Source organism: Ambystoma mexicanum, chromosome 5q, assembly GCF_040938575.1.
Source record: "Ambystoma mexicanum isolate Mex_15411 chromosome 5q, UKY_AmexF1_1, whole genome shotgun sequence".
Classification (NCBI taxonomy): Eukaryota; Metazoa; Chordata; class Amphibia; order Caudata; family Ambystomatidae; genus Ambystoma; species Ambystoma mexicanum.
In genome coordinates this window covers 47,191,236-47,218,078 of record NC_090933.1, presented here as the reverse complement: position 1 = coordinate 47,218,078, position 26,843 = coordinate 47,191,236, and the positions used below count along the sequence as shown (strand labels likewise).

Below are 26,843 nucleotides of genomic sequence, written 5' to 3'. Positions count from 1 at the left end.
TTTTGCATAAAACATTCTTAATATGTGTGAACCAATCCCACAGATTACCATGATTCCCCTCTACCACGTCATGGATTGGCCCCTGTGCAAACCAGTAAATCATTGCTGAACCAAATTTTCGTCCATAAAAGGACTGGTCTTAATTGGAATTTATATTCAATGCCAAATTGCCTGAGCTCCATTTTAACTGCAGTGTTTGTTGTGCTACATGGCAAAGACAGACGTTTTTTTAAAAAAACATCTCTTTCATTAGTAAGTAACTGACCAGTCTTACTGTGACCCCATAGTTCTGGGCCTTAAATTACTACAGCCTGTGTTTGCTCATTATATAACTAAATAGTAGGTGCCACAGCTCAGCCACCAAATTTTTGGGAGAAGTTCAGGGTAGCACCTGAATGTCTATTGTGGACCAGGGGGCATTTCAAAAGATGTAGACTTGTAGGAAGCAACCCTTCTAGATTCACTGTCCCCTTACGCATTGAGGCAAACCCCTTAATAATCAAAATGCTCCTCATTTTCAACAGTTATTCCTTCTAACTCAATAATGACTGGTGGAAGCTTCTTCTTACTGCTAACCATTACCTTAGTTTTGCCTTCGGCGTCGATAACCAGGTCCTTCCTTCAGCATAGCCAAGTGAATTCCTTAAATACCTTTTTTAATCATTGTGGCATCTGCAAATAAGAAAACATGTAATCTAGTATTGTTAAGCAGTGGCGCATCTGTTTGTAGCATCAATAGTCCAGCTGCTGATGAATCAATGTTAACCTAGTGTATAACTCCAAGGCTCATAACACTTCAGAGATAGTCATGCATTTGCCATTGATTGGGAAAGAAGCAATAAACAGAACACACATTGCAAGCAAGGTAGAAATTAAAATCCAGCATTCAAAGGCAATTTGTAATTTTGGCAGTTTGTTGTTGATTAGGTACTTGACAAACAAATGCCTTTTGAAATAGGGATGATCCAACAAGTATTTATTCACAAAGTCAAAGATGGATACATGTTATTTCCAACATGGAACTCCAGCTCCTCCTGGCACTTCTCTGGTGGAGCATATTCGACCATTTTACAGGAAACGGTAGTGCATCACCACACTTGACTACAAAATAAAAAATAGGCACAACTTCCCGTAACTTCATGGTCTCTGTGAGGCAACTTCCAGTGGTGATCTTCCGGATTTTTGGCTACCGACTCCTCAACTACCCGATATGAGGTTGACGCTTTTAGCTGTTGCTTCTCCAGGGAAGACAGAAGTGACGGTGAGGGTTGCCGGTTCCAGGAACTGTAATCAACCAGACAACTAATCTGACCAATGTGCTTTCCTGCCTAGCACAGGTAAATGGCACGCACAACATAAAACAGCAAGTTCCTCCATATCATAACATGAAAATAATGATCATTGAAAGCCACAGGACACAAGCCATTAACAAGCATTCATCTCACTTCAAGGAGACGCTGATGTGGGGCCGGAACATCTCCTCCCAGAAGAGCAATCAACATACATGCAAAATATGTATGTACCGTTGTGGGAGTCTGATCTATGTTGCGTGCCACTACTAAACATGCACTCTTTTGAGGTTAGCTGTTTTTAGATACGCTCTTTTGAACCCAAAATCCTGGTAGAAGGTTCTTTGGCATTCTACTGACATTATATCACACTCAACACAACATATCTTTCTCTTCTACAAACAGTACAACCTGATACAATATAATGGGAAATTCAACAATAATAATAAACCAACGGCTAACACAAGGGGCCTTATCTTTTTTTAGGCAGTGTGTTATATGCACGTAAAACTCACAGACAAGTTTCAGCCTGTAGTTTACGATCTCTGCCATTTTAGATTAATTTCCCGGACATAGTTAGATCACAGAGAATACACTCTGTTCTATCGACACAGCTCAGTGAAGGGAAACAGCCAGCATCTCTGCCCACATCTAATTTTGATTGGATGGAGAGTGGAGAGGCTTCAGTTCCAATGGATTCCACATTCTCTTTACTCCTGAATCCATGGGCATTCATTTTAATGCCCGTCGCATTACATGACTGGAATTCTTGCCTCTTATCTGGTTGCACGGTAAAAAGGCGGAGGAACCCAGCACCACCGGGAGTCATGTGCCTTTTTACACCTTGTCCAGAAAAATATGATAATGCCATAGAATGGGTTGTGGGTGGAGGGGTTTACTCAGTATTATACAAAGTCATTTCCATGAGATTACATTTAAAGTGAGGGCCAAGAAAAACCAACACACATCTCCTAATGCCTTTTACGCAAATTCATCTCAAAGTCGTGTGACTGTTTGGGCCACTTGTTGGTCCTTGTTGGTCCTACCACTCCTCAGGACATCTGGCTCAGGCACAACATATCTTCCATGTCTGTGATTCCTTACTACCTCTTGATCGTCTGCCTACAAATGCACAGAGTACGCTCACTCACCTTGAAGTTCTTTTCTTTTTAATCAACCCACTTATCACAATTGCACGAAAGCCCACGCCATTCGCAAACAAGTATTCATCTATAAATAATGCAGACAGTGCCCTTTCTTAGATGTCCAATTGTTGAACATTCGCAGGTGTCTTTACCCTCAAGGTGAGGTATGCATTGGTGGGAGGCTCTATGCAAGCACAAATGATTCTCTGGACAGCCCACTTGCGTGCATTAGTGTCGGAAGTGTGCTCCCCACACTAATGTATGATTGGCACCCAATGCGCATGTGGGTGGTAGGAGGGCATTTCACAGTAAAAGGTTCTTCAATGGTCTGTTATCGTAAAACGTAAAAACAAAAGTAAAAAGCATTTCTATCCCTGCTTCAGGGGTAGACGTCCACGTCACGCAGCAGCCGTTGCCAGGGCAAGTTCTTTTTTTGTATACGCTTTATCTATCATCAGGAGTCAGTCGAGTTTACACAACTTGTTCAGACATTGCTTAAACAATAGCAACATCGCAAAGATACAACACTATCCCCGCACGACAACCATCTCCCAACTCATGAGAAACACATGAAACAAATATCCCAAACATGACGACTTGATAGCACACAGTTCTCGGTCGACAATATTCTATTTCTTCTCTTTTCTTACCTACACCCCCTCTCCTTTGACGCCCTTGCCGCTCCCCCTTCCGAGTTCATGCGTATTCTCCTCATAGTTAGGATAAGTTCTGCAATAGTCCTGGTTTGTAATACATCTGCTCTCTATCCTTCACCGCCTCACAAAAGGCCCTCCAAACTCTTAAAAAACCTTTGATAACTACCATTTGCCAGTGCCCATATCTTTTCCATGGCCACAATTCCCCCAAATATTCACCCACCGCAGTGCTTCAAGGGGACCCTCTGAAGATTTACAGCATTCGCAAGCACCAATCTCGCAGGGGTGAGGAAGTGAGTAATCAAAGTCTCTGATGCTCTGCGTGCTACGTAACTGCCCTCCGCAACCGCCCCCAACACCACTATAACTGGATCCATAGGTAGATCGACCCCAGTGATCTACATTCTTGGGCAACTTCTAAGGTGCCACCGTAGATTAATTTGTCTCAACTATACACTCCGAGATATACGGCTTTGCTCTTCCTCTCACGGGTTCTTTGGAAACCTAATTATTTTAAAGGTATCTCTGTTAAAGTTGTAAAGAGGGAAATAAGACCTTGTTTTATGCTATACATTTGAGCGCATTCGGCTTTTACTCTTCTATGAGTTGTTGTGCGTTTATCTTTTTTGTCATGTAACTGTAATGCAGGGTGGTTTTTAAACTTAAAAAATAAGGTGGACTTTGTCTGGAAGAACACACGTATGCTTTATCTTGCATATATTCCAGAGAACTTTGGAAATATAGCAACTTGGCTCGGGCGAGCAAGTTGCGAGGTACGGTCCTTTCCTCTTCTTCCCCCAGTGCATAACTTATAATTTTCTTCTGATGAGGAAGAAACGGGTGCCTCGCTTCCTTCTACTGAATTACTTTTGGCCAAACCTATGGGAGAGAACATGGAAATGTCAGTGGGTGTCCTTACATGGTTGTGTCCCCTCCCATAGGCACTAGCATCCACACGTTACATGGACTTCGGGTGGCTCCCTTGCGGTTTCTTTCTCAGTGGCTTTAAAGCACCCATTCCTTTGCTGGGCCATTGCATGCGCTCCTCCTTTCTTTAGTAACTCTCATCAAGGGCTCGCTTTACTAGCAGAATGTTCAGAGAATTTAGATGAAAGTGTAGCAGGACCTAGAAAGGAAATACAGGTCTTTGTCCGGAGGTTGTGGTCCCTCCACACCAGCTCTTGCCCAATTCTTTGGTCGTATCCCATCTCTCAGTAAAAAAAAAATGGCCCAAATTCTCTATCTTTGGCCCTTCTCAGCCATAATAGTCAACCAACAAGACTCCATGCACTATCCATTACCCTTTCCAAGATGGCTCCGGCTCTTGTATTTGTTCTGCCATATGTCAGGATATTGTTCTGAATGATGCATCTTCTTTTGAACTTCGAACATGTGAAGCAAACTCCTTTATAAAGCTGATGATAGCCTGTCCTGCTGGAAAGGATCTGCTTGAACTGACGTGCACCCTCTCCGATTATAGAGGACCGCTATGACCTAGGTTCTTTCACCAAAACAAGCAGGTGGTAGGCATTGTCAAAGTCCAGCGTTTCAAAGTATTATCATTTCCAAATGTTGATAGCATTTGATCTAAGTTAGACAGACGGTGATAGTCCACCACAAAGCACTCCCTGAGGAAACACACCATCAGAATCAAATTGTCCAGCGCAGGTGCACAATTTGTGTTGTTCGTTGTTTTCTTTACATTTTCCTACCTTGTCATTGCATGTCTTACACACATATTCCCATTCAGGGCGTTCTTGGTGTCCCAAACAGCAATACTGACACACATGTGTTGAGGCCCTCTGCTGTCATCTCCCTTCAGTGGCCATTGCATTTACAATTGGCCTTCGCCCTCACTTCTGGGAGGGAAATCATGGATACAGTCCTTTGATCAGAGCAAAGTTCATACCATTGTGTCCCGCCACGTGGGATTGCTCTACCAATGCAGCACCTATTCTGTGTGATTTTTTAAAACTTTGCATATCTTGTTAAGCGTTGTCCATGTCGCTCCGTAGTCGCCAATTGTCTTGTTCAGCCTCTCCCACCTTAAAAAAAACATATCCCTAAATTATTCCAGAAAGCATCCTGAAATGGTCATATCACAGAATATTCCCCCAGGAGCAATAAAGGGTCTCGAAACCAGTGGCCGCCGCAGGCCTTTACAATAGTTGGAAGAGCATCTTGTTGTACTTGATCAGGAATCCGGCCAGCTGTTTTTTGCCTTGGTGGAAGTTGCTGCTATTTTTCCTTATCTCCATGAGAAAAGGGTTGCCCAGGAAAAGAGCAAAATTGATGAAATGGAGGGCCATCAGTCAACACTTCTTTCACACTGTAGGTGGGAGGATCTTAGTGGGAGGTTATAGATAAAGTCAAGTATGAAGTGGTAGCTTAAGGGCCTGAGAGTGGCAATATTTCATCTGGTAATACCGCCAAACATGTTTGCCATTGCCACCTGGGAGAAGTATGAGATGAGGTAACATGAAGAGTCTGCAGGATTCTAATTCATGCGGACCCTTCCGTCATTCCCCATCTTGAAGTCCTTAGGACTCGAATGGGCAAATGCAGAAATAGCACATTCGGTATTATTGCACGGGTAATACAGCATACAGTAAGTATGCGGGAAATGCCCTACACACAAAAGCAGCCAGGTGAAATAGTGTCACTAATGAAACTTGTGATTTGGCGGAGTGGGAAAACATCCGGCGTTGCTTACCACTCCCGCCAATCTTGTAATCAGACCCCAAGTCTTTGTTCCGGGTATCACTGTCCATAGGCGTGTTTGCACCATATGATTTGCTCATTTGCAGTGTACAGTGTGCAACTCTGAAGAGTCTTGACACACTGCACATGATTTGAGAATAGTAGACTACTCAAGCCCACCCACGCCTTCTCCTTGCACAATAGTTCAGTTCCGCCAGGCTGAGGTGCCGGACTGCGCTTCCATTATGGCATAGGTCTAGGTTGCGGCTCTTTTTTCTAAACCACAAATGGCAGTGCTGGAAATGGTCCTTCCACTCTCCCCTGGCACTATGGAAGGCGAAACTAACAACCCAAGAATACTGATGAGAGCCTTGGTGAAATATAACGCCGCTCATCTTGAGTGCATTATGCTCGATTTGCTTGAAATTGTCGCTGTTGTTCAGTTTGAAAGCACCCTTTTCAAGCTGCAGTACACAAAGAGAAACCGACAGCTGCTGTGTGTGTGTGTGTGTGTGTGTGTGTGTGTGTGTGACTGCATGCCGCACAGCCTCCGGGAAAGTTTTCAGATGGGGCGGATGCGTTCATTTATCATTGCTTTCCTTCAAAGTTTTGTTATGCGCCAAAGTTGCAGTCAGACCACTTCCAGATGCGGAATGTAATATCTCTGGAATGCATCGCATATTTGATATTTGGAGCTGGTTAAGCATCTATGATGAAGGCCAAGAGATCAGGAATGCGCAGCACCCCCAACCCGGCTGAGGCCTTTTTCTAACACAAGTTAAAGGAGCCATCAGAATATATCTACTAAGACTTAGTAGAGACAGAGCTGCTACGCGGAAGGCTGATATGAGACTTCTAGCAAAGCTGCCTGGGCAAGCACTGTAGTAAGGTAGGACATATGCGTGAGGCGCAAATACCTCTACAAGCACAATGGAGGGTGCCTAAGCTAAATGAGTAAGAGTAAATAACTATAATTCAGCAGATTTGATTACTATAGGAGGATGCTGTTGTTTGTCCTGAAGAAGCCCATATAATCAGTTGACAGCTGAAACTGGTATACTTTTTGGGAAGGGACTATTGTTATATTAGGAAGTGGCCCCCTGAACTGATTTTTTTAATTTGCTTTAATTAGTGGTCTTTTAGCTTTGGACATACCTGTTAATGGTTGAAATAAAGATAATCCGAGTAAAAACAGGATGCCCTCTCATTAACCCTGCCATGTCCGTTGCCTTAATACGGGTAGTGATGCATTATCCCGCATCTCAATGGGGTGAGAAACTATAAGTCTGTCATCAGAGAAATCATCAACGTCAACAAGATTTCCTTGCAGGTGTTTCTGCCTACTGGTCATTTTAGATTGTAGGCGCACCAACGGAGTTTTGGGACAATCTCTCTCTTCTATCAGGTATAGTTCGGCTATCTTCCAACCTCCTTTCAGTGCAGAAAGTCTAGTTGTTAGTCCAAATGACACTAGATGTAGACTGATAGTTCCTATCCTTTGCGTTCAAAATCACTGGCGTTTGAAAGCGTGGTGTACCCCATAGGGGTTATTTTTGTGAACTCTATGACTGACTGAAACATGTTGAAATGGTTTGGGGCCAATGGGATTGATCTTTATGGGTTAGTGAAGTTGGTAACCTTTTTTATTCATTTTATTTTTTTTCTTTCATTTGTAGAGTGCCCAAACCCTCAGGCATCAGGGCGCTGTTTTCAGACCTGTTACATAACAGGGGGTATATCAGTATGCATTGGGAGAAGACCTTGCCCACTATTACTGGCCCAATGTGCTTTAAAATGAACCATTTGCCAGAAATGCTCCCTAAAATCCCTGTCCTGTATTACACAACTAGTTAGTTGCAAAAGCTCTAAAATTGCTATGCACAAATGGTGCCATTTTCGTTTCTGTGCATCGTGCTCATTTTTAGTCGCACCGAGTGTGTCTCCTAACAGCCTAGTTAAGCTTGTTCAGCTATCGAAACCTTGTTTAACAACTATGAGGTTCACCGCATAAGGGTCGCTAAAATATTGAGAACCCTAGGAACCCATTATGAGAATGGCGGTTACATTAAAAACATGTACCAGTTTAAGTAAGGCCTGTTTTTAAAATACTGCCTAATTATTTGTTGGGATCACAAGGAATATTTACGGCATGGCGTACACAGATAGTATTGCATGAGGTGAATGTGGGTTTTGTATGCTATGCATTACATTATATCTACCCTAGTTAGAAAATGTACCATGTGATCTTTCCTCATAATTAGGTGGTATTTTGAAAATAGGGGTTATTTAATATATAACAAGGTTTACCGTTAGGATGCGTGGCCAGTAGCGATGTGAGCAGGACGTGTCTTGTCTCCGTGCTCCCATAAGGATCCGCTATAGATATGCGACCCAGCGCCTAATTGTGATAAAGGTGCTGCCCTGACACAGAGGAGACATTGGGGGTCATTACAACCCTGGCTGTAGCCGTGCCGTAATGAACGGCAAAGAAAATCTCCATTCCCATTGGGTCCCATTGGACTCAATGGGAATGGGGATGACGGATGCACCGGCACTGTGTGCAACAGTGCCTGTCCATTCGTCAAGGTCTGCGAGCGGGTGCCTTTCCGCCTGCTAAGTCGGACCTGGCGGGTGGAAAGGCACCCGCTTGCAGAACTCGTAGTTTGCCAGTCCGGAAACAATGGTACCGGAAAGCTTACGGGTACCGTTGTTTCCAGACCGGCAACCTCGTAATGAGGCCCATTGTGAAAAGCGTGGGCAAGCTTTCAGACGCAGACAAGGCAGGACCGAGAAGAAGAAGACACAGGCAGACCAGCATAACCAAGATGGCGGGCACTGCCTACAATTGGTACTATGTGTACAATAGACCCACATAGGAGACTTCCCGGAGAGAGTCACATGGAGTGCTGGCTGATCCGGCTCCCCAGCAGACACGACCTGGCTCGCGGCAAAGCAAGAGGAGAGCGGGTGCCCCCAGCGAACCGGACTGCAGACCACAGACGAGGACAGGAGACCAGGGAGGCAATGCAGGAGGTGAGCGGCCAAAGGTTGGGAGGAAACGAGCAGGGCAGCACTGACAAGCCATCAAGCCGGCATTAGAGTCACAACGAGCCACATGGAGCCCGGGGCGCTACATCTCCCAGACTCCAGTATACACCCCTCGAGGGACTAGAATGTGTCAGCCCTCCGGCTCCCCAATTCATTCATTAACTAATTAATAAGACCTGGAACAGGTCCTTGAAGCACCCCATAGCCCCCCTTGTAATGTGGTAATAGGGCCCCCTCTGCACATTCGACCCAGCATCTTGGATTCATAAAAAAAGGTGGCAAAACTGAGTCCAAGAACAACTCGAACAGGTCCTTGCAGATTCCCTGCTCTCCTCCCCACAAACTGAGGCACACAGGCCCGCCCCACACACTCGATCCAGGGGACAGAAAGTCGCCAAGTGGGACTGAGACCCATGTCTTAGAGTCTGAACCAACCACCGGCTTGGAGTAAAATATATACGAGTCAGAACACAGTGATCTGGGTCAAGATGACGGCAGGGGGGACCCAACGGAAGGGACAGAAGAGGCTGTTTGGGGCAAGGATTGTGACTGGAACAGTCTCCCACAGTGAACCCAAGCCAGATCAGTACACACCCCAGTTGGAGACAGAGCTATTGGGATTCCTACAGAAGCCCTAATATAGAGTTGGGAACAGAACGTAAGGGGCACATACTTTGAGAAGGTGCAGGAGACACATGTCGGAGGGCAGTAGGAGAAAAACCCCAACGAGGCCATGACAAACTAAGGTGGCCTCGTTTGCCTGAAAGGGGAGGCAAAGCAAGACCCAACAGAGATGATTGAGGGGATGAGACCAGAGAGTCAGGGACCCTTGATGGAAGGGGGGGCGCCACCAGAATACTGGAGGCTGTTACGTCCCTGAGGACAGAAATGCAGTCGGCATAGGTGAAGTGAGGTGTGATGTCAGCTTCCTGCAGCAAGACTTGCGGAACCTGGCAGGCAGAGTGGGTGAGACAGAGGGAAAGGTCGAAGAACTATCCACAACAGTGAAGGATTTGCAGGGAAAAGTACAGGAATTTGTGAAGAAGGTGTGCATGCTGCAAGACCGTGCTGAGAACGCAGAGAGGAGAGCATGTAGGAGCAGTATACGGATCCTCAGCCTGCCATGGGGGGAGGGACAGAGACCCCAGTACATTCGTTGAGAATATGCTGCTTCAAGAAATTGGACCGGGAAACCTATCACAGGGGTTTATGGTTGAGAGAGTCCATAGAGCACTGATTAGAAGGCCCCCACCTGGAGCACCACCTCGGCTGATCATCGCTAAAATATTGAATTTCAGAGATAAGGAAAAGATCCTCACCTTCTCCAGAGAAGGAGGGGAGATTCGAAGAGTATCAGTCATTCTGGCAATCTACCCAGATTACACCCTGCAAGTCCAAAGAAGGAGAGGTCAATTTGTCCTGACGAAGGAAACAGTAAGACAACAGTAGGTCAAATACATGCTCCTGTACCCAGCTAAATTAAAAGTGATACAGAAGGGGAAGTCTCTCTTTTTTAATACCCCAGAAGATGCTAATAAATGGGTGGACAAGAACCAGGTGAGACCCATGGGGGCGAAGAACAATAACACTTGGCGTAACAGTGATAGGGCAGATGCCGTGAAGACTCAGGAGCCTGAGGCTTAGGGTCACCAGAGGTCACACTAAGTATGGGACTGGAGCGGATGAACATTAGAACACAATCCCTATCCCTGGGAACCCAGGACACTGGAGTTTCATGGCACATAAGAGCTGCTTCACGAAGACGACCTTGAAGTAACTGTGTCCCCCTTGGATACCAGTTGGTGTCAAGCCACCAAGTCTCTGTTGGGGTGGACCAAATGTGGCATCACCTCGACAAACATTTTCTTATGGGTGTTTAGTTGTGGTTCATTGTTGTTTGTTTGAGGTGAAACACAGTTTTGCTCGGTATAAGATCAGAGAGTGGATATTCACTGGGGACACGCCAGGGTATGCATGGAAGGTCCTAGAGTGTCTGCAGGGGAATGGTCTTGAATGGGTATGTGGAGAATGGATCTCATCCTGGAATGTGCGGGGGCTGAATAATTATGTGAAAAGGATCAGGGTGGCTTCATACATGCAACAAAAACGTTCCACATAGCACTGTTGCATGAGACGCACCTCACTTCAGAAAAACAAGCCACGGTTCTGAAGAAATGTGGGGGGAAAAGGGTTTGGATCAGTCTACTCAAACTATACTAGTGGAGTGCTGATTTGGATTGCCCCGATGGTACCCTTCTAAGTGGTGGGGGTCAATTCCGACACTGAAGGGAGAATTGTACTGGTGCATGGTTACTAGATAGAAGGATGCATGTAGTATAAACACTTATGCTCCTAATCATAATGCCTCCACCTTCTTCCGTTCGTTATATGCACGGTTCGGCCACTACTGAGGGATGCTTTGGATTTAGGGGGAGATTTTAATTGTAATCTAGATCCAAAGGTGGACAGATCAGACTGCAAGCACGGGACCCCGTCTCTACCCGCGAGAGTCTTGGGGACAATGTTGGATGAGCTGAACCTGCGGGAGGTCTGAAGATGGCTAATCGGGCTCTGCAGGGAACTATTAATCGAGAGTGCACAGCGTTTGCATGCGCATCGACTACTTCTTTACGGGAGTGGACCAGCTGGAGGAATTTGTGGGAGCCTCGTATGAGAGTAGAACCTCATTTGATACCTCCCCCCTCACCATTGAATGGGTGTTAAGCAACAAGCCAGCCTGATACTCATGTGTTGGCTGCATGCCGAGAGCCTACAGGATAGGCCCTTCTGAGAGGAAATGTTGCAACAAATAGAGGATTACTCGGATATTAACAAAGGGAGTGTGAATGACGGATGGACTTTGTGGGATACCTTTAAAGTAGTGTTCTGAGGGGCTGCTATGGCAAAGTCAGGGGGAATCCAGACGGAACTAGAGAGGGACCTGGCGGACACTGAAGAGAAAATAAAAAGGGAGAAGAAGGTGAGACCCAGAGACGACAGAACAGAGAGCACCCTTTCTAAGCTTAGACAAGAATGCATGGACCACTGTGAGAGTTTAGATAGATAGAGCTATGCTAAATACACAGAGAAACTACACAGAAAAGGGGACACACCAGGTAGACTTTTAGCATGGCTATGCATGAGTGCAGATAGTCAAGAGGGAATCATTGAAATTCTGGATCAGTGTTGAGAATTATGGAGATCACAGAGGGAGATTAACAAGGCCTTCAGGAGCTTTTATCAGGACCTATAAACAACTGTAGGGGGGAGCGATGAGAGGGAGATTAGAGAAACCCTAGAAGACATCAGTCTACTTACCCTAAGTGCAGAACAGGTGGAGGAATTGAGGGTGACGCTCACAATAGAAGTGGTACGTCCGGTGCTCGCGGCTCTTCCTTCAGGTAAGACACCCGGGACCGACGGTCTACCGACAGAATTTTATAAAGAATTTGTAAAGGAGGTTGCCCTGAGGCTGCTGCAAACCTTTGAGAATGCATACAATAGGAGTAGACTGCTCTGTAGCATGGAAGAGTCTATCATAATCCCGATCCTAAAGCCGGAGAAGGAAGGTAGATGCTGTGAGTCAGACCGCCTAATTTCACTGATTAATCAGGACACCAAATCCTCACGGCGGTGCTGGCAGAAAGACTACAAAAGGTGATAGGGAGACTAATACACCCAGATCAGATTGGATATGTCCCGGGTAGGGTGACATCTGAGAATCTGCAAAGGCTACACGCCATTGCTGATGCAACTCAGGACTGGTAGGAGGGATGTCCAGTGGTGGCTCTGGACGCCATCATGGCATTTGATTCAGTAAGGTCAGAGTGGCTCTTTGCCACCCTAGAAAACTTTGGAGTTGTGCAGGGTTCATTAGGTGGATCAAAATGCTTTACTCTACACCAATAGGAAGAGTGAGTACAGATAAATATGTGTCGGAACAGTTCTCCATTCAAAGGGGCACTTAACAAAGTTTCCTGTTATTCCCTATGTTGTATATTCTGGCCCTGGAGACATTTGGGCCTCATTACGAGTATGGTGGTAGGGGGTTAACGGCACCGGTAAGGATGCCTGTGCCGTTAACCCCCTACCGCCTCATTCCGAGGTCCCTTAGCGGGTCCCACTAGGGTCGGCTGGTTTTACCAGCCGCCCTTAGCAGAACCCGTTAAGGGACCAGGGAGCTAATAACGGGCCCGCTATTTGCGGGCACGTTATTAGCTCCTTCCCCATTCCCATTGAGCCCTACATGGGCTCAATGGGAATGGGGAATGGTATTCCTACCTGCAAGTGCTAGGCAATTTTGCAAACCTCTCAGGGATAGCGATTAGTAGGGCAAAGTCATGCATATTTCCACTGACGTGATGGAGGGGGTTTATGGAATCACGGCTTCCAGATCTGGGGTTACACAGGAAAGTGGACACATTCAGATACCTCGGAGTCCATATATATCACGACACAAATGTTACCCATCAGAAAAATACACTGAAAGCAAGGAACGGGTTAGCGACTCGATCTAATTCTGGCAGAAACTACCCCTTTCGGTGATGGGCAGGATAGCATTGCTGAAGATGATAGCCCTACCCCATTTGCTTTATTACTTGCTGACTGTCCCATATTTAATGCCAAGGTCCTTCTTTAAGGACTTGAACACAGAGATAGGAAGATTTATATGGGCATCGGCGAGGTGCCGGATTGCCTTAGATATTTTGTGCAGGGATTATGCGGCGGATGGGGTGAGCTGCCCCCCTTTTGAATTATATTACTTAGCCGTGCAGATGCAGCACATTGCGGGATGGTTGGCGGACAATGAGTCTGTGGAACATGCACTCCTCGGTGCTAGGACATCACTGTACCTATTGAGAGGGGTGTTGTGGCTGGTAGGAAACAGGGTCAGGGATCCCCCACATCTCCTGCAGTTGGGTAAGAGCATCTGGAAAAGGACCAAGAAACTGTTAAAACTGAAAGAACCCTATTCTCCCCACATTCCCCTCGCTGCAATATATAGTAGGGGCACGGAAGACCTGGCTCAGATCAGAAGGCGTTGAGAGAGCAGGGAACTGGTGATGGTGGGGAACCTATTCCCCGGTGGTGAAATCCGGAGGTTCCAAGAGATAGAAGAAGAGTATGGGGTAGGTGGAGGTCAGTTCCTGACATACTCTAGACTGGTACATGAGGTGAAAAAGAGATGGCCAGACACACTGACTCCCCCAGGAGGAGGACAACCTACTGGGGCTCCTATATAGGGTGCCTGAGGGAGGACATGGAGTGTCCAGAGTGTATCAGGGACTACTAGAGACTATAGGTAACTGGGTCCTGAAAGGAAAAAGCAAATGGGAGTCGGATGGACAGTTCACAGAGTCTGAATGGGCCCGGGCACAGGGATATGCAAAAAGGGTCTCCGGGAATGCAAGGCTACAACTGACACAGCTCTATGTGCTGCATAGGGCCTACATGATGTCACATCTTATATCACAATTTTCGGGCTTGCGGTAGGTATCTGCCGGTCAAATAGCACCGCAAGTAGAGCGCTTGCTTTGGTATCCCTACAGAGCCTGCTGAGGCAGGTTCAAATCCCGGCAGGGCCAAACTCAGCCTTTCATCCTTCTGAGGTCCATAAATGAGCATCACACAGTGTGGATAATAATAAGCAGCGCTCAAATACCCGAGCGATTGTAGCACTATATAAATGCCAAATTATTAAAATTATTATTAGGTGAAATGTCCAAGGTGTGGGGAAGGTGAGGCGGCCATGCTACACGTGTTCTGGAAATGTCATGTAATTCAATGGTTTTGGAGACATATGGAGGCCACTTGAAAGAAGAGGGTTGACGAAATATAAATAGTCTCCAGAAGTGTGCCTACTGGGAATATTTCCACGCCCAAAGGGAGCGAAACGGGCAACTAGACTGATGGACCTTGCTGGGTGCTGGGAAAAAGGATAGCAATGGCGTGGAAATCACGCGAGGTCCTGTGTATAGAGAAATGGTGGGGGTCCATGGCAGAAGCTCTGGGGTGGTACGAGGCCGTACAAATGGGGACGGGCGACGCCCTGGAGTGTGTGGAGGAGTGGAATGCATTGATACATACATTGTTCAGCTCCCCCGATGATAAACCTCCCTGATCTCTGGGGGTGGGAGGCATGATGATTAGACAGAGTAAGGGACCGCTATTAAGGAAGATGAGTAGGACAGGAACAGATAGCTTAAGAGAGCTTGGGAAATGCCCTATGATGCACAAACGGTGTTGGCTCTTATTGGGAGGGCTTGTTGGGGCGGCTGGAATTTTTTTTTAAAAAGGGGGTTAGGGGTGTTTTTTTGGATAAGGGAGATGATGTGACAATTGAGACATTGCACGGTGAAAAAACATGTGTATGATATATGAAGGAAAAACAAACAGAATAAAAAATAAAAGGTTTAGCGTTACATCCCGTTACCACCCTATGCGTAGTGAGGTCCTAACACAAAAGCGTGGTCAGTCTGCTAAGGGGGAAGTGAGCTCCCGGGGGAATGCTTTGTTAAAGCTCCATGAAATATTTTTGGTATGAAAAGGCGTTAAAAGATGGAAGGTCTCCTAAGGCCCAAATCCCATACCAAGTAGTGCATGCAAGTAGAGCGGTAATGGTAAAACCTGATGTACCTCTGAATAGCACCTTATACTACTCCACATCGCCTCCACACAGAAGCATTAATGGATGCGGTGTTACCGGTGCCGTATTAACGCATGCAGACATGCTGTATTTCCCCCACCGACTGCAGAATGGGGGATAATCGAGTTGTACGATATTTCCAGAGAAAGTAAAGCCAAAGTGCCCATTAAGTTTCATAAACATTACGCAGCTCAAAGGGCAGTGAATAAGGAACATGGCTCTTTGCACAAGTAACTTTTCTGAGCCCTCAAAAGTTGCAGTGGTAATTATTAATTATAACTTAGACAAAACCAATCATTTTGTTAATTTATAAAAAATCTTGTGGCATAGCTCTGGGGCTGATTCACCAAAGGATTGCACTGGAGCAAACCAGGAATTGCTCTGAACATCTCAGATGCCTGATTCGAAAGACAACATTAGTGCAAATCTGCAGCTGCCTTGAGCTTCTCTGAGATGCCCTTAAGCACAAATTTGTGCATCACATTTTCACAAGAGCATAGCCACATCTGGCATATCTTTAAAAGGGACTCGTCATTGAAGGTGTTCCTACAGCTGTGTCACAGCAGTGCTTCCCGTGGTAGGGCAGGCCGTACATAGAGAATGGTTACTAGGTGGAAATTGATGAGAGTATTCTGTTCCTTCTGAGCTTTTACATAAATCGCTTTGCCAAGCTCCTTTTAGAGTAATTGGGCACAAACCCTTTGAGAGAAGATGCAAAGAAATCATGGAGTAGAGGATGAAGCAACCAGCTTCACACCCCCATGTGGCAAGCTAGAATGGGATTAATTAGGGTCTCCAGGGTGTATAGCATCACAGAATCAAGCAAGCAGGCTCTCGACATTGCACAGGAACAGTTTATAGGCAGGATGGCTATTGCAATAGCATTGCAGAAGGGGCAGTGTAGCTACGGGTGGCTATCATTGTCCGTTGCTCTTCCCAGAGCAGACCCGATCTTGCATGCCGGCCGCAGACCGGGCAGGATGGGATGTAGGAGATCACATTGGTTAAGGTGTTCCTGAAGCTAAGCTGCACCACTATCCCCGCTTCCAGTAGTGTGGGCAAGAAGCTGAACAGTTATTGGGAGGTACTTGCCCAGAATGGTATGGTTCCGCGTGGGCTCTTTCAACAATTGATTTACGAGTCAACACTGGCAATTCTGGCAGCCTGTGCCTTCTACACCAAAAACTAAAAGTTGGCAGAATGAAGGGCATTGGAGCAGTTTGTGGTTTTGACGTTTCTTGCTCGAACCCCGTTAAGGAGACAAAATGTAAAGAAGTCATATGGTTGTGGCCAAGCAATGAGATGCCTTCCTTTATGATCCAAAGTGGTGGGGTTGCCCACTAGGTCTTTCAGATTTCTGAGCAGTAGTTTCCGAGTATACAACACCAAAGGAGGGAAGGAAATATGTTTTTGAGATTTCACAATGGATCCCAGCCACATCCTTGGCTTTTTACATCTACATACTTTAGAAAGTTTTACCGACGGAGGGAGCGGAGACATCCATTACACCATGAAAGGTTCACAGAGTGGGCATGGTGCGGGCGGTGAGGAGAGGGGGCTAGTTTAGCACAGTTTTCAACCAAAAGTCTATCCTGTTTGAAAGTGGTTGAAAGCAGAGACCAGATCCTGTTCCATTTACTGTACAAAACAGTCTCAAAAACCTCTTGAAAAGGGAGAGAGGACTGTTAATATTTTCTCTGAAACCACCTCAAATGAATGGTATGACTCTTAAGTGGCAAACCTGCCTTTTAACTGAACACAATTAAAGCATGTAATTGTATACGGGCTGTGACTACTTAACGTTTGTTACTGACACCATTAACAGTTGCTTCTCTAAAATGACGACAAATGAATTGATGTGCGGTTCTTTTGCCGAAGTAAAATACTTTGTTGTGCTTTTCTTCGACAAAACTACTTTCTGGGAAAGCAAATAGATACATATGTGTTAAGGGGTGGTGGGCATAGGAAGGGTGGGTGACTGGGTTGGGAGGGGGCATTTAAAGGGGGAAGGAAAAACGAAGAAAGAAAATGAAGTCGTTTTGTTGAAGTAAAGTACCACAAAGTTTTTTTGCAACGTGCATTTGCTCTATAAATTTAGAGTGAAATGCATAGAATAGCTAATTTTGCATTTAGGCAGAAACATGGCAGCTGTGTTTCCTGGCTTGTAAGTAGCGCCTGTCCTTCTCGAATCTCAGTCCACTTGATTCCAAGGGGTTAAAACGATGTGTCAGGCTTGAATTGCTAAAAGATTGCAGTGTTGCCTTGCTGACTAACAGAGATTAATGCCAGCGTTTCGTTCCTTTGTCCTAGACTCCGGTGCACCTGTGAAACTGCCTTGTATGCCAGGGAAAATGTCCCCTCCACTACCTCCAAAGAAAGTCATGATTTGCATGCCATTAGGTGGGGCAGACCATGGCCTCTCGTCCTACGGCAACCAGAAGAACTCGCAGCATCACCACGGCGTGCTGCCGTCCCAGCTGGCGGCCCATCAGCACCAGTACCAGTACGGCAGCCAGCATCTGTCTACGGGATCCAACTCCATACCCATCCATCCGTCGCTGCCACCAGGATGTCGGGTGATAGAGGAGCTCAATAAGACTCTGGCCATGACCATGCAGAGGCTAGAAAGGTAAGCTCAATTTACTGCTACATATTGACGCCTCTGCTGCAGGGTTCTACCACCATTGGCTCTCCAGTTATTTTCGGCCTGCAATTTTCACCAGGCTTAGCCAGCATAGACAATGGTGAGGGATCATGGGAGTCATATTCCAAAGCCTCTGGTAAGCTCCAGGTTGTAGACCACTGGTCTGTCAGTGTGTGCTATGTTGCTGACTTTGGGAAGTGTTGAAGTGTTCATGGGTTAAATTATGCTAGTCTTTCTTTCCAATATTTTCACTTCACTTTTGTACATTTGCACATAAAACATAACACCTGAGGTATATTTAAGCAATATATGCACCATTGGTGAAAGATTGAAAGGGCCTTATTGTCAAACATGTTGAAGAACCTCGACAGAGCTGCCTATATCCAGATACAATGCAGCCTCATATTAAACAGCATCCTGGGCTTACGCCAGTCGAGGTTCAGACTTGGTCACGGATCTGAATATTCATTACTCAACCTGAAAAACCAGTTAGATGACATCAAGTATGCTGGTAAATCAGTGATCCTGCTGCCTCTAGATCTGTCGGCAGCCTTTTATCTGGTCGACCACCAAATTCTGTGTCAGCACCTCGCCACAGCAGCCAACCTTTCCCCAGAGGCCATCTCCTGGATTTCCTCTTTCCTCACAGATACGGCCACCGCTTCATCTTCCCCAGTCGCTTGCAGCATTCCCCAAGGTTCCTGTGTCCACCAACACTGCATAACATCTTTACAAAGCCATTATAGCGTGCACTTGAACTACAAGTCCCAGCAGTACTGTAGTCCGGGACCGCATTTAGTGAACACTCAGGCGCTTCAGTGCCGGCGCATCAGGGTCAAGCAAGTCTGCTTGCTTTAATACCCTGCTTTCTCCCACACTCAAGTCACTCCTAGGTTAGCTCTTTTATGCTTGTTCTTATGTGTTAACACTGCATATTTGTATATTTGTTTTATTGCCAAGTTGGCCGTCATCATTTTAAACTTTGCCTTTTGCTTTGTGAGCAAACACTGATCTTATCTGTGTGACCTACCTAGATTTGAAATAACAGCCAGACGCTCTTTGGGCAAACTTTTACATTGCCTTAGCCTCAGTTCTCGTGCCGTATTAGCAAACGTAGCGTGCACTTGAATTACAAGTCCCAGTAGGACTGTAGTTCAGGACCGCATTTAGTGAACCCTCAGGCATGTCAGCGCTGGTGCGTCAGGGTCAAGCAAGTCTGTGCGAGTCTGCGCTGGATGCACCAGCGCTGGCTTCCGGTAAGATTCCTATTATCCCCTCACTGTATCTATGATGGGATCAAGGGGTGATTTCTCTACGACTGTTACAATGATAGGAAACCAATACGCACCTCCATCGATAGGCAGTGGGTTACTGCTTGAAGGAGCGTTTATCAAGAAGAATACTGGGCACATCTCCATGAGTCCTTAATACCAGATCTCTGGATAAACATGCCATAGACGCTAGAGACTGTTTGGAAACACAGTAAGTTGACATTATGGGGCTCACTGAAACTTGGTGCCAGGATTCTATGGCCCAAATGTCGACTTAGCTACTCCACTTAGCTACTCCACCTGGCTACACCTTTTTTGGTCAGAACAGAAAGGGCGATAGGGGAGGGGGGTAGCCATTCTGGCATGCACTACACTGAACTTTTTTCAAGCCCCAATTTCGTGTAAAGGATGCAAAACCATCCTTTTAAGACCACGCTGACTCCTAATATTGTCTGAACATCATTTTGTTATATCGACATGCTCACGATACCCCCTCATTCATGGAGGATTTGGCTGATATTTTATCCTCCTGTCATAAACCTTACCCCTCAACTATTGTTCTGGGGGACTTTAACAGGTGGTTTGGTAACCACCTGGATGTAGAGGCTTCCCTCTTAGCCCAAATGTTCAAGTCTAATAGGTTTACCATAGATAATAGTAGGGACCCCACTCATAAACTAGGCAATGTATTAGATTGGGTCATTTGCAAAAATGTGGTCCTAAGCACACCTTTGTTTCAGCCTTGCATTTGGTCTGACCATTTCTTTGTTGGATTTCACTTTACCTTGCCTACTCCTAAAGTCCTTAAAAAAAACTACACTTATCGTTTTAAGTAGGAATTATAACAAAATTCGACAATAAGATCTTGAATCTTGTTTAACCATTCTTATGCAAGGTACTTCGGATATAGACTCCCCATACAATTTAGTTTGGGAGTATGATAGACTTTTCACTGATCTCCAGAACCATATACCTCCCACGACCTCTAAGAAAGTCAGGGAAAGATCTAATGAGCAGAAATGGTTTTCAGATGCACTTCAAGATCGTAAAAGAGAAAAAAGGAAAGCAGAACACGAATGGTTGAAGGACCAATCCCTGGGCAATAGATCTAAAAGGGAAAGTTTTGAAAAAGTGTACTGCACTGAGATCCTATATGCTTAAAAAAAACTATTTTGATAACCAAATAACGCAGGCAGAAAACAATTATAAGAAACCTTTTTAAATCCTTTGGGAACTTGAGAAACCTAAGGTTATGCTGCAAGAGGTCTCCCCTAGTACGCTGAATTGTTAAGCAATCCAACAAGCATTTGCTTGGAAAATAACTGCTGCACAGTCTCAGATTGTGGATAAATTGGGCAGCATGGGGCCGACTAGTAGTCATCATAATTATAATGAACACTTCTTGGACAACAAACCCATTTTTTACTTCTCCAATACCTCGATTAAATCCCTGACTGATATCTTGAAATAAATGAGGCCTACTACTTGGGCAGGGGATATGCTTCCATCAAGGACCTATTTTTGCCTTTCCTTGTGCGTCTTACTAATGCCAGTCTAAGAGAAAGCCAGGTCCTGAATGCTCTGAAGAAGGTCTCAGTCACTCCATTATTAAAAAAAATCAGGGTTGATCCCAAAATACATTCTAATTTTAGACCCATCTCGAATGCTCCTTTCTTGGTTAAGGGGCTGGATAAAGTGGCTCTGTCCCAATTTCAAGCTTTTCTGGAGACATCTGGAGCACCTCATCCTCAGCAATCAGTCTTTAGAGCCTGTTTTGTCACTGAAAGTGCTTTACTGAACAGCAATCTGAGATGCTTCAGATTATGGACGACGGCAAGCTGGGGCTGCTGATGTTGTTAGATCTGTCAGCAGCTTTTGACCTCGTTGATCGTCACGAACTCCTGGAGAACCTGATGGGGGCTGGTATCTGCTCAGCCGAAGCAATCATCTGGATTAACTCTTTCTTATCCAATCGAGTCTCTTGAATTGTCTAGTGAAACACATCTTCATTTGATGAAGTGCTATAATGTGGAGTTCCACAGGGCACCTGCCTGTCTCCCTCACTCTTTATTGTCTTCTGCCACCCTCTTTGTGACCTCCTAGAAGGGCTGGGAGTACATTTTACTAATTATGCTGATGACACTCAGCTTGTGTTTGAGCTGAGTGGTATACACACAATAGATTGTGAGAGGATAAACATGTATACAGAACTGGATGTCCAACAATGGCATGTGTCTCACTGCTAGTACAAATGAGCTTCTGATTTTTGGCTCACCCCAAGCTAGAGCTAAATTGGATTGCCAGTACACAGGCTTTATTATTGAACAACATCTTATGAAGGTGGTGGAGACGGTTAAAACCCTCGGCGCCATGTTCGAATCGTCTCTGAACCTGGACGCTCATATTACTAACATTTCCTATAAAACCCAATACTTTCTCAGACTTTTGAGATTAATAATGGCATATATTTCTCTGAGGCTAACTGTGCCACTTTGGTGCGTTCGCTCATAGCACCTAGATTAGATTATTGCAAGGCGCTTATGGTTGGAGTCAGTACTAATGGACTGAGACACCTGCAGGTGCTCCAAAACAACTGTGCGGATTGTCAAGAATGTCCCCAGGCATGAGCCTATCTTGGCCCACAGAAGGAGTCTACACGGGCTGCCTGTGAAAGCACGCATTCAGTTTAAAGCATTGACTTTGATCCATAAGTGCCTCTATGGTAATGCTCCAGAATACCTGAAAGCAGGTATATTTTCATATTGCTCAGGGAGAACCACATGGTCGAGTAATGTGGCTTAACTGTGGGCCCATAGGAGTAAAAGAGCAAAAGGTTTGGGTAGGACTTTTGCTGTCCAAGCCACAAAGAGGTGGGGAATGAACTCCCTAAACATTTGCATTTGGATGAAAATCTATTGAGCTTTAGGAAAACATTGAAAAACCTCCTCTTTGAATAATGTGCCATTTCTTCCCTTTTCCATTGTGGTCTATTTCTGTCATTTTCTTTTCCTTTCTGTTTCTGCGGCCTGATGCCTGCAGGCTCGGACGCATTATAAATGTATAATTAAATAAATAATTTGATCTGCTTGATGATCTGGGTATCTCTTATGCCAACTATGTGGACGACACGCAGATCCTTGTCCCACTCTCCGTCAACTATGCGCTCAGTGCACCAAACAGTACAGGCATGAATGGCTTCTCACCTGCTTTGTTTGAATGACGACAAGATGGAAATCCTTCTTGTTGGCTCCCAAACCATCCTCAACAAGCTTGATAAAGCCTACAGTTCATTCACCATCGAGGGATCCCTATCCCAGTATCAAGTGACGTAAAGACCTTGGGCGCCTACCTTGATGTCACCCTTTCACTAACGCGGCAGATCAATGCCATCGCCTCCTCTGCAGCCTACACCATAAAACTAATCAATGCCAGCAGACCGTTTCTCTCCTTTGACAGTTGCCTCCAGATTGCCCAGGTGCTCATTGGCTCGAGGTTTCATTACTGCAACTCCCTTTTTCCTGGCACCTCCACCCACAATATTAACAAGTTACAAGTTCAGAACAATGCTCTCAGAGCAGCACAAGGCATCCCAAAGCAGGAGCATATATCTGCTGCAAGAAACTCACTGGCTCCCTGTGGGAAAGCGCATTATCTTTAAAACATTAGCCATTACAAATAAATGCCTCACCAACGCTGCCCCTGCTACCTGTCACACACATTTACAAAATTGCAGTCATCGAGAAACACCCGCTCCACCAACACCAACAGACTGACCACCCCAAGATACGATCAAAAGAGAGCAGGTGGATCAAGTTTCCCAGTCATCGCCTGCAAATATTGGAATACGCTCCCATACATTTTACACTAGGGATATAATTTCACAGAACCACGGGCCCTTAATCAGCATGATCGTCAACCTCAAGAAATGGTGCTAGGAAGGGCTGCCTGTTACACAGAGGACTGTGGCTACTCTGAGTGTAGCTGCTATCTGCTTGTCCCCATCTCTTCTTGCTCTATATAGAGCAGAAAATCTTTTAGTTTGTTCCTTATACAATTCCACAACGTTCCACCAATCTGCACCAAATTTTGTATAGTTACCTGTCCGGACCCTCCAGACATTACTGGCTACATGACATTTAGAGACCCTATCCCTTTCCCTTGATATCAGCCCCTCCACACATGAGACGGTTGCCTTCAAATTGGGGAAACATCAATGTTGCTGTAGAAGGACTGGACATTGTTCATTTTAAGCATCTCGACACGAAGAAAAAAACTCAAATAAACATGTTTCAAGGTCCTAGGATGCACTGTTTCTGAAATATTTGCACCTCAATGCATTGCACCGCGCCAGGGTCAGGCGACAGGTGGGGAGAGCACACAGAATCTCCCACTATGCTGCAGCATGCAAACTCTCGTCTCTGCTCCAAGTCTGCTCCAGGGTATGTAATCCAGCCACACGTGCCCAGTCTCAGTACAGTTTACTTCAGAGTGCAAGGCACATCAAGCAATAACCTACAGGAGCATTCATTTTCAACAATTCATGAGTGTTATCATGTCTGGCTACACAACCCGTGCGGAGTACGGGTACTTTTTGCTAGTCCACATATAAGAAACAACATCACATTTCTACTGGCTTTTTATATTATACCCCAGCCAAAGTGAATAGCTGCTATCATCAGGAGTTTAGAGGCAGCATGAAATGTGGATTTTTAGATATGGGACATCTACATATGCTTGTATTGTGCCCAGCTCTGGGGAGATTTTGGAACCAAGTGTTTTCTTAGCATGCTAATATGGTACAGTGAAAGACCCGATGTTGGATGGCAAGGACTCAGAAGGATTCGGATTTGAGTCAGAGCAGGCCGTGACTCTTACCTTCATCTGCTCAGCCAGACTCCTGATTTGTGAAAATAGGGGTTGAGAAACAAGCGCCATACTATTATATATAGCTTCACTTAGCCAGTGAGAAGGCAGTGTTGGAGCTTTTATGGCTAGGTCCAATTCATGGGTGAGTGACAGATCGACTATTTGACCTTGTGTCAATGTTTTTGCTTTGTGGGGAGCAATATTCTATTCCTCTAATTCTCCAATTGTAGCATATCTAGTTGATCTTTTGAGCACTCTGATTTAACACTTCTTATTGTAAGTAATAATTCCCTTGCTAAGCAGTTTTGATGGCAAAGATTGAGGCTGATTATATGTGCATGTGTGGGATGCAGGTAAGACCTAGGATATTTGCAACCTAGTACGATAACGACGATGATTGATATGTTTTGCATTTTAACATTACTTCCCAATTAAATGTGGACACAATATTCGCTGATATCCTTGAAAGAGTATATCCGTCTTGTTCTTGGGTGTTTCTGGGCCTTCTCTTCTGTTCTTCGGTGTTTCTGGGCCTTCTCCTCTGTTCTTGGGTGTTTCTGGGCATTCTCTTCTGTTCTCGTGTGTTTCTGGTCCTTCTCTTCTGTTCTTTGGTGTTTCTGGTCCTTCGCATCTGTTCCTTGTTGTTTCTGGGCCTTCTCTTCTGTTCTTTGGTGTTTCTGGTCCTTCTCATCTGTTCCTTGGTGTTTCTGGGCCTTCTCTTCTGTTCTTAGGTGTTTCGGGGCCTTCTCTTCTGTTCTTGGGTGTTTCTGGGCCTTCTCTTCTCTTAAGTCCCTGCAGCTTTGTATTTTTACATCTTACGCTCTGTCCAAGATCGTATCACGGCCCGTATTATCAGTATGCCAGATATTGATCATTTTCTGCCTGGGACGAAAAATGGTATGAAAATCAGAGCTCCCCCCCTCCCCCAGCCCCAGTTGTCCGGGCCATTCTCGGCCCCAAGTGGAAAATGAACTTGGAACACCACAATGCACGCAATCCTCCTGCACGTCATATATCAGTAATGGCAGATTCCATTTGATGGAATTCCTGTGGCTTCTGCCTGCCCTAGGTATATGCAGAAGAGCAGGTGGTACCCGTAGGGAACCAGCCTCTTCGCCCACATCAAAATGTGACACGGGGCGCAGGGAAATGCACGATGCACATTTTCCCCTCCCTGACTTGCTCTGCCTTGGGAAGCCAAATCAAAAGTGCCTGCAGCTATGATTATTGCTGAGATTGTATAAATATAAACAATTGCCTGCAGGTTTTTAAAAAAACTGAGTTTGTCTGCACCTGTTTTACTGCCCCTGGACCATTTAATGGCCCCATCACAATGAATCTGCCTGCCCTTGATGAGCTTATTGTCTAATATCGAAAGTGCATGTGGTATTAATATGGTGAATGGAATGCCGATTCCTTCTCACCTTGACTAATACTTTGACCAGATAATTTAATGCAAACTTTACAGCTGCATGATTGGTGATGGTGAGAGACGGTCTGGGTTATTCAATCACTTACAATATGTTCAATGAAATGGGTGATCATCCCGTTCTTGTATACCACTCTATACAGTGCTCTGGCGTGGGCGTGCGTGAGAAAGCTATCCAGACTCGGGGTTTTCCCCTTTGTATTCTGGAGCTTGTATTGTTTTTCTTTCCCATTTGAAATGAAGGCAAACTACCCAGAATTCCAAGCAAAACCAGGCCTGGGGTGTGTTCTCAAGCATGTCCAAAGGAAACATGAAAACTCTGGTCTGTGTGGATTAATCAACTCTATGCATGCACTGCTAACACCATTTTTAAGTACAGGCAATTGTTCCATAAAAGAAAATGGCTTCTAAAACACAGGACACAGACTGGGTTATGTAAAAACATTTTGCAAAATAAATAAAATCCATTGTGATTATATCCAGCCAGCTCCGTCTTCACAATCATCGCCTTCTCCAGATCTTCAGACATGACCTGATAGAATGCCTTAAAACAAAACGCATTTAAAAATCCACATTACCTTGGCCATGTGTTACTGTGCATAGTGTAGCCAAGGACCTATTAACCTTTTACAATCGCATGCAATTTGCATTCCAAGATACACTTATCACCTAACAAAAAGTCATCAGATCAGTGAATTTCCATTATTTCTAAAATAACATGTTTTTTCTCTGCTTGCATATTGTTGGCTATTAATTTTGGCGTTATGGTTATTAATCCATGTACACGTTACCATGAAATTGATGCCCTTGAGAAAATTCAGTGATCTCACCTAGGAAGTCCAGGGAAGGTTCTAGGTTAAGGTGAAACTAGGTGGTTATTGAGGCAACCACACAGGAGGACCAGACGGATTGGTCTTAATATAGGCACAAAAGCTGCAAATGAAGGTCCATAGGCAGGGAAGGGGTGGCATCGTGTCACTTCACCCAGAAGCCACGCTGTGGAAGGCTCTTTGGCCAAGGCTTGAGAAGCTGAATGCTGTTACTGAATTCTAGGGGTGTACCGAATAGTATATTTAAGGATTCGACCGAATACCGAATAGTTGGACAGGTATTCGGCCGAAGCCGAATACAGAGCCGAATAGTTGCCTT

General features: G+C 45.3%; 1 protein-coding gene across 6 annotated transcripts in view; it reads left to right on the top strand.

Annotated features, from left to right (window-relative positions):
- PHACTR1 (phosphatase and actin regulator 1) overlaps window positions 1-26,843 on the top strand; it is a 1,343,031-nt gene that overhangs the window by 1,121,982 nt on the left and 194,206 nt on the right. For all 6 annotated transcript variants that reach the window (XM_069620495.1, XM_069620496.1, XM_069620494.1 and 3 more), the window contains one exon: window positions 17,795-18,113. In XM_069620495.1, the coding sequence (XP_069476596.1) occupies window positions 17,795-18,113 (319 nt within the window). The remainder of the gene's footprint in view (window positions 1-17,794; window positions 18,114-26,843) is intronic.